The sequence below is a fragment of the Euprymna scolopes genome, chromosome 40, assembly GCF_053919585.1.
Source record: "Euprymna scolopes isolate OS-2025 chromosome 40, ASM5391958v1, whole genome shotgun sequence".
Lineage (NCBI taxonomy): Eukaryota > Metazoa > Mollusca > Cephalopoda > Sepiida > Sepiolidae > Euprymna > Euprymna scolopes.
Window position 1 is genome coordinate 32,611,033 of NC_136521.1, and position 9,119 is coordinate 32,620,151.

The 9,119-nt window shown below is 34.8% G+C and overlaps 1 protein-coding gene across 3 annotated transcripts in view; it reads right to left on the reverse strand.

Annotated features, from left to right (window-relative positions):
• The window catches only part of LOC145265476 (uncharacterized), a 140,463-nt gene extending 132,724 nt beyond the window's left edge, over nt 1–7,739 (reverse strand). For 2 of the 3 annotated variants that reach the window (XM_080121344.1, XM_080121345.1), the window contains exon 1: nt 7,515–7,738. In XM_080121344.1, the coding sequence (XP_079977470.1) occupies nt 7,515–7,650 (136 nt within the window). In that variant the 5' untranslated portion in view covers nt 7,651–7,738. Of the gene's footprint in view, nt 1–7,514 lie in introns of all 3 variants that reach the window. The other variant, XM_080121346.1, reaches the window with a different exon arrangement.
• Nucleotides 7,740–9,119: the final 1,380 nt, after the last annotated feature.

The following is a 9,119-nucleotide window of genomic DNA, read 5'->3' on the forward strand; positions in this document are numbered from 1 at the left end:
TAATCGAGATCAAAAAGCCAGTGAAGTGACCAAGGATATTTGTGCCGCATATGAAGAAAACGCTATAGCTGGCAGAACTGTTCGACATTGGTTTACCAGATTCAAACACAGTAATTTTTACCTCAATGACGCTTCTAGTTCCGAAGACCAATCAAGATAGACGGAGACCAACTCAGGATTATTTTGAAGGAAGATGGCTATCAAACATGTAGAGCATTTGGTGAAAAGATGAAGCGTGATTTTGCGACCATTTCACGCCAATCGATGGGATTTACACAAAAACTGGGAGCTTAGGTTCTACACGAACTTACCTTTTCTGTTAAAATTCATTGAAACAAAACAAAACAAAGAAATACGACGCGAACTTATGCAACAACCTAATAGAAGGAATAAGAAAGCAAGATGTTTAAGGCGAGGAAGACGGAAGTTTAAGGACTTGAAACTACTAAAACAGCAATATTCAAAGGAAAGACACCGTCCAAATATCCGAACTAATAAGAGAAAATATTTTAGTAAGCCGTCCTTAATTTATTGGAGCAAAGCTAGAAGCGTAAAGTTGCGATTTCAAATTTCGGATCAGAGAAAATTCCTCTAAACAAGAACTTATATTTTCTAATTTTTATTTATATCAATACTTTTTAAATTAGAAGCTCTATGTTTAAGGTATAACAAAAAAGCATCGTATATAACATCTATATTTTTACCCCAATATGTATGTATATATATATATATATATATATATATATATATATATATATATATATATATATATATATGTATACAAGGTTAAAGGCATTCAGGTGTGATAATAATGAATTTAACGAGATTATTAAGAGTGCTCAATAAAAGAATAGCAAAATATATTTTAATAATATAATCAAATTTACATAGTTGCGACATGGGACATGTTAACGTTTCGGACAAATGGCCGGTTACCACCAGAAGTCCTCGTCAGACAACTTAATAAATAGTTGCTTTCCACAGAAGAAATCATCCTAAAAATACTTTCGTATAATAAAACTTAAGAGAACTTACATGCTAATAGGAAAGAACTTTAATGCCTATTATGACAAGATTTTGAATGTTTATAGAGAGAATTAAAATGTCTATAGAGAGAATTTGAATGCCTGCTAGAAAACCCTAACCAAATATTCAAAATAGCAGTAATCGAAGCCTAAATAAGCTCTATCGATATGGTTAACCCGGATGGGCTTATATAAGAAATGGAGCACGCGTAAGAAATTCCATATACAGTCGCCATCTTTCTTGGTTTGTTTGGCCGTCCACGCAGTTTAGTGGTTGGCCGTCATTGGTTAATTTTGAATGTTGGCGCGCTTTTTGTACTATGCTTTTACTTTCAGTCCACAGAGGAACTCGGCGTGTGATGGACTCCAAACCCAGCGGCTCCTACACTGGAGGTAGTCACGACAATTCCTTCATGTTGTATCACCAAACAGTTGGTGAACAAGGAACCACATCTCTACAGGCAGAGACAACTTTATACTGCTGAAACTATCCAAATTAAGGATGACATTCAAGAACAGTTCTTCATGTTTATTTAACAAATATTGGATCTTATCTCAATTTATCTAGAGTCCCAAGTGATTCACATTATGTCTACTTATAGGCGCAAATATTCCGGTCGAGTCCATCATGAACATTCATGGATCCTTTCGAGGAACAAAGAACTAAAATTCCGACAATAGGAATTCATACTACTGGCTCCATGTGTATGGAGGCGAACAGGCCACCGTTTTGCCAATGGACAATACCAGAACGAATAAACTTCTATTGCTATTACATTTGAATAAATTTTGAGTTTGAAAGGTATGACTTTTATATTTGTAGATTCTTTTGCCTCTGCAGGGAGTAAATTGGGATGTGAGAAATAATTTCTTACACACCTTCTCTAAGTGATGTTACTATTTACTTGCCTCCCCACGAAGGCAGACTAAGACACGAAGTCGGTTTTTAATGTGGGGGAAAATCCAAAAAGGAGCACTCTGTATAGGAGCAAAAATAAAAATTGCCTCAGTCTCTTCAAATAATAGCACGAAGCTGAATACTCCACCAGACTAAACGAATTCTTCTTATAGAACCTGTTAAGACCAAGAAATCACTAAAATCACTAACTATAACATATTTAACTGGTTAGTTGGGAAGAAGAAAATTAATGTTAAGATGTTCTTAATTTCTTTAGAGAGGCAAAAAGTTTAATAGAATATTTGGATATCTATGTATCTCATACAGAAATCAAATGTTATCCTTAGGAAGATTCCTCTTGATTACTGACAGCTTAGATTGAAGTAAAATGAAAAAAGTAAACACTTTAATCCGTAATAAATTTGACCAGATGTAGGAATACACTTGATATCCTTCCGGCAAAGTGTTCGTGTCTATCCCACCCCACCCCACCGCAACTCATCTTTCGCAAGCCTTTCGTACCGTTTAATCTCCCATTGATTCTGCAGCAGGCGGTGTATCAGAATTTTTTGGAAATTTTTGACACCCCTCACAGAAAACTGCGAATAAAATATTAAAAAAAACCTCGTAATTTCTCTTTTTAAAGTGGGTTGTTTATTTTCTGTATGGAATATACTTAAAAAATAAACTATTAAAGTTGTTTAAAAATAATAGAAATATTATTTTTTATTTAAAAAAAACAAAAAAAACAGTGTTTACAAAGTGCCGGCGCAAGTACAACCGGCCATTTTTTTAAACGTATGAAATCAATTGAATTTTCCGAGTGAAATGTTTTCAAATTTTAAACTTAAAAAAATCTATCTAATATTTTCTATTGATTCAATTTTTACGATATTTTCAGAGTCAATGTGAAATTTTATGCTCTTTCCAATAAACCGAATATAATATTTTAGACAAACGTTTTTTTAAGTTCACCCCCCCATTTTGAAATGTCTATTACAATTTTAATAATTAATTTACTCGCCAAAGTTTTATATCACAAATTGAAGATAAAAGATCAATAAATAAAATATTCTAATTTAAAACCAAAAAAAGAAGTGTTTTTTGAAAATTTACCTGTAAAGTCCAAAATGTAAAACAATTAAAAAAAAACATGTTGATTTTTTTTTTTTAAATTAAAGCTCATGTTATGCTTATATTGTCAAGTAAATACCGGACGCTGACGACAATTTTTTCTATTTCATTCAATGTTTTCTTTTTATTTTTTAGATATTTAAAAATGTCACTCGATAAAGTAGAAATAAAATATATTAATCAAAACTCGTGTATTTCATTAAAAGAATAAAAAAATCGATCGGCTAGGTTTTTTGTTTAACGGCAAAAACTTATAAATGAATGTGTGCCTTTTTTCAGCTACGGAGGTTTCAAAATACTAATTTTGGTAAACAGCACGCAATAAAACGAGATATTTATTGTTTATAAGTCACCGTAAGATAAACGCGAAAAAAAAAAAAATCAGAGATTTTTCTCCGTTTATTTGAACAGTCAAAAAACCTGAGTTCGCGTTTTTTTAATCCTTGTTTAAAAAAGTATTTTATTTAAAAACGGCATGGAATATAAGTATAAATATGGATAAATTCTTAACAATGAACAATGGACGTACATGTTGAATAGTATTTTTTATAGGTAAGTGATTTTTTTTAATTTATATATATTTTTTATGATCGAAGTAAGTAAAATTGCGTTGATTTTCTTTAAATCCTTTTAAAATAAAACCGATTAAAAAAAAACAAATATTGCATAATTTGCTATTAAACCTGTATTTTTAAAAAAATTTGGTCTTTGCTCCTTTAATTGGAAAAAAAAATTAGGGCTTGAATTCATTTTTTTCAAGTAATTATAAGCTTCAAAAGATAGTAAGTTGATTCATTCAAGTTCATATACGGCATTTTTAATGGCGGCTTTTGACACACTTACTGCAGCAGTCGATGTTTACACATTGACGTACAAAATCAAAAATCATAAACGTGTTCGTACGTATGTCATCTGTGCAGACACTATCATGAATAAAAACAAATAATTATATTTCGGACCAACCAGAAAACTTTCCGATACTAATGCATTTAATGAACCAGACGTAACTCAGCATTCGGCTCGGATTTCTCCGGCTCATGACGTAAACAGCCGGATAAAGCCGAGTGTTGCCGATGAAATAATAAGATAACAACGCTATGTAAAGAGGAAAAATAAAGTAAAATTTTAAATGTAGAAACACTAACAGAAAAAAAACTACTGTTAATTTATATTTTTTATTAAATGTTTGTAGAAAATGTCATTTTTTGTCAAATAAACAAATTTTACGCAAGTTTTGCAATAAATAATAGTTAGTAATTTTCTTTTAAGTATTTTTTGTAGTTTAGAAAAAGTAAAACAAACTATTTTTGTGTAGTTTTTTTGCAAGTATTTGTGTAAAAAACGAACAAAACTGGCATTTTTTTTTTGCTTTTTGCCAAATCCCTGCGAGTAGTTGGATTTTTTTTAAATGCCAGGAATATTTTTCTCAGGAGGATGTATTTTCCTCAGACTTTTGGAGTGCATCAGACGACAAAGTGGGCGGAGATGAGATAGCGGACGTGATAGGAAGCTACCTACCAACCGGATAGCTTTCGGCGATGTGAGTTAATATGGAGCCAAACGGCTACCAAATTTTTGTCTCCACATGAACTCTAAAAGAAGTTCCCAGTTGGTTTCGCATTCTTGTTTATTGCGCTGCTTTGCTTCCTTCCACATCCGCTCCACATGATTTGTTGTTTCCCGTGTTTCAGAATCTACGAAGTTAAGACTGTGGTTCACCGTTAGATGGTGATACCCCTCTTCTCCCACTTTGATATAGGCCCTCCAACAGTCTGATACGACAGTGGTCCCCGGCAAAATGTATTTTTGTTTTTATTAGTGGAGTGGAAGGAGGGTATCAAAATTCCTCCTTATCGGCGTGGTCGTATCCACTGAAGACACAGACCGATGTCAGAAGTCTGCCGACGTTCTGTTTTCGGCGGTTGAAGACGGACTTGTCGATCTCAACCGAATGGTCTGGGCCTCCCATCTGCCAGGGATTCCTGAGAAAGTATTCCCGGCAAATTTCCCGCAGGAAATTCTTCCAATCAACAATTGTGTGGCATGAGCGCAGCTCACATTCGCGCTGGAGGTTTCTTGTAGTCGCCATCTCGAACGCCCACAGGTAAATTATTTTCAGAATCCTTAGCCGCGATTTGGCAAAGAAGGTCCTTGTTCTAATAGTCGCCCAACGGTGCATCTCCAGCCGTACCAGTCCATGAGGCTTGGCTAGTACACATTCCTGGCTGCAATTTGAGCACTTCATCGACTCTGCCATCAGTTTCCTGTGCTGGCAAAACTGTCTCCGGGGTGTGGAGATGATTAGCTAGGATGGTCAAGTTCATGTCAGCGTTTCTTTAAGCGTCAGTGTTTCTTGAATTGCAGCTAAACCCGAACTGTTGATGTTGTGTTCCAGAGAAATCCGAGCAGACGCTGAGTTACGTCTGGTTAGTTAAATGAATAAGTCCCAACTTGGTACTTAACTTTCTGAATGTTGTTTGTCGGGGTGTTTGGAGGTGCGTGTTGAGCCAAAAAACAAAAAACAAAACAAAACAAAAAAAAAAAACAAGACAAAAACAAACAAACAAAAAAAAGAAAAACAAAAACAAAAGAAAAAAAAACAAGTGGTAGTTAACAGGCAGGCGCGAAGGAGGAAAAGAACGTAAAAAAACACATCTTTGCTGTTGCGCCATCGCTGAACAGGAAGTGACGTAGGTTTAAATTAAGGCTAGGCAATCGAAAAGAGGTGACTACTTTCGAAAATATCGGCGAAAAAGAGACCCCTCCCTGTATAAAAGTCCCCAGTGGAGGAAGAAAAAATTAATGTTTTTGGCAAATTTTTCGATATTGGTCGTCCGAAGGGGCGAGCTTCAAAATGATACCAATCTCGTGAAAATCCGTCTCCTCTGTCGAAAGTTTTAGGCAGATACATACATACATACATACATACATACATACATACATACATACATAATACATACATACATTTAAACAGACAAGTGAGATTTATATTATAGATGGTCTTTCTGGGAACTACCTAAACCATTTAAAAGTCAGATTTTTCTTCACTAAAGCAGTGAAACCCAGTTAACTAGAGTCCACAGATCGGTGTCACTGGGCGACTCCTGTGGGCGCTTATCTCTGCAACATTTCTCTTCACTCACGCACACAAACATTAACGAACACACAGACACACACAACTTATTACATTATCGTCTGGCAATCTATATAAGCTTTATCCATTGAAATATATCCATTCTATTTCACTGAAATATTTTACTAATACAATAACAAAAGAATATTGACTCCTGAAATCAACTTTTAATGAATTATAATTTATAAAAATGAGCAGAGAAGTTTTGAATATCATTTTCCTGGCCCTTGAAACTCATGTAACCCTATAGGCCGGCCATTGGCGTAACCGATCCAGGTGTTACATTAAATATCCTACAAACAGTACCATACTGTGACAATTAGCCAGTTAGACGTCTTTTTGTCTATGTGAAGACTAAAGGCATACCTGGGATGTTGGGTGTGGCTGGACCCTTCACTCTCTCAGAATGACGTCTTCTTCTGGAAGTATTCTCACTGGGATCGTCTTTAGGTTCGTTTCGACATTTAAGGCAGGCACAAAGTCAACGCTCGACACAATTGCAAAATATATGAGAAATCTTAACTTTATTATTTTTTTCAAAAAATATTACAATATATTACAATAAAATGATAATTCATAATAATTACACTTTTAAGTACTTAACTATTCTTAACTAGTTTAACTAGTGCTGAGGGAGGGGATGTCCCATCCTCTCATTTACAGAGAGACAAAAAAATACGTGTTCACCCCACGGCTGTCCGAATGCAAAAAAAAAAAAAAGGAATCGAGGGAATAGGAAGTGCACTATGGATCCCCTTTCCCTCTGTATTACTCCGCGCAGAACGTAATCACCTCCCAGCAATGCTGGGAGTGGGGGGAGGCCACGACGGCCTGTGGTACTATCAAAACATAGTACCACACTCACGTCTCTTGATTAATCGATCCTGATTTCTTCTAATGTATCAGTTCATGAACCCCTTATTTTTACAAGAGAACTCTAAAAAATTCACGAACACTCTATGTTTTCCTTATGCTGTAAACTTTCCATTTAATAAATATATGAAGTATTTTTTTCTGAACTCATTATTTTGTTTTGTTTACGATATGACAATGTCTCTCGTTTTTATCACATTTGATTATAAAACCTGCAAATCTTTTTCACTGAAAATATTTCTCTGAATCCGACTCATCCAAAAATACTTCTATTACAAAACACCCTAAAATCAACCCCCAAAATAAAATCCCTAAAACTAATGACCGCCTCCGTAAAAATTGGTAATCCCCGTCCCTCAATACACAGAAATAGTAAAAACTCGGCCTGAACATATCGAATGTAATCGATTCTCCAGACGATATTTCCATAGGCGCAGCTATAACTACTTACCTTTCGGAATTACATTGATTGGCTTGGAAAGCCCTTGGATCCAAGGAATGATATAGTCTACATCATCATCACTTCGTTCACCACAAGGCTTTTTAAGAGTTTCTGCAACTTGTGCATATGACGTCGCTCGGAACATTGTTCAAATGGGTATGTCACCCCCTCTCTCTCTCTCTCTCAGTTTCTCTCTTGCTCTCTCTCTCTCTCTCTCTCTCTCATACATATATTTATAGATTAGATTTTAGTGAAACTTACAAATTGGCGACGTCACATGAATGAAAGCTGTAAAAAATCAGTGCGACGTCATAAAGAACGAATGGGAGATGCCAAAATCTGTGCACCCTTCTAAAGTCCAATCAAATATCTCAGGAGTAGAGGCGGTGGCGACATGATAGTGCCAAAGTCGCTGTTGAAAATCAAAGAGGAGTCGGTATCAGAATCCGTCGTCCTCTGGTCGTCTCTAAATATGCGTGTGGCAAGCAAAGACGTATTAAGTGAGCGCGGTAAATTTGCTTGTGCATCATCCATTTCTAGGTTCTATATATTGCTTCATTAATAGTTACCCATATATATATATATATATATATATATATATATATATATATATATATATATATATATATATATATATATATATATATATGTGTGTGTGTGTGTGTGTGTGTGTGTGTGTATATGTATATATATTTACACATGTATATGTATATATATATGTGTGTGTGTGCGTGTGTGTATATATTTATATATATTTACACATGTATATGTATGTATATATATATATGTGTGTTTGTGTGTGTGTGTATGTATATGTATATTATTATTACTATAATAATTTTTGAATACCTACGGAGTCTTGTGTAGTCCTTAGTAATGCGTTGGTATGGGAAAGAAATCCGTCTCGAAGACAACAATAAAATGAAATGTACTTGACAACAAAATATAGGAAATAACGAGGAAAAATACTGATGAAAAATTAACAAACTTTTATTTATATAAAATAAATAAAATTCAATTCAAGAAAAGTAAAAATAAATATATAACTGAGTGAAATAGTCTCATGTCATTCAAATTTTACCAAGATAAAATATATATAACCAACATGTAACGGTTTATGTTCATAACAAAGAAAAGATCGTCTGCTCTGTTTGAGATGAATCATAAGTTATATGAGAGAGATGCAAGAGAGAGATGAAAAGTTTTGGATGGATAACTCAGGAATTTCCTTTTAAAAAAGACAAAGGCGGCCAACGGCGGACAGGCATGCCGTCTTCGTTTCGTGTATTATGTTTTGACACGCACACGCAAAAACTAAACGAGTCACAGGCCATTAAGATAGAGATTTAGGTACGAGGACAACAGTCCGTTATGATAAGAACACAGCAGACATTTATTTAGTGCCGCGTACACACACAACACAAGTACGGGGGTGTCCTTTTCTCTTCCCTGCAACTTCTTTCCCACAGAAGAGACTTGCGAACCTGTCTCTGCTTTATCCTTAGTTTTATGGCAAGTGCTCGTCTGAGCTCCAATCTATGATCCGCTTTACCAAACCTTCACAAAAAACACTCGTCTACTGAAACAACTATCAATAATTTCCTCAACTCTTTA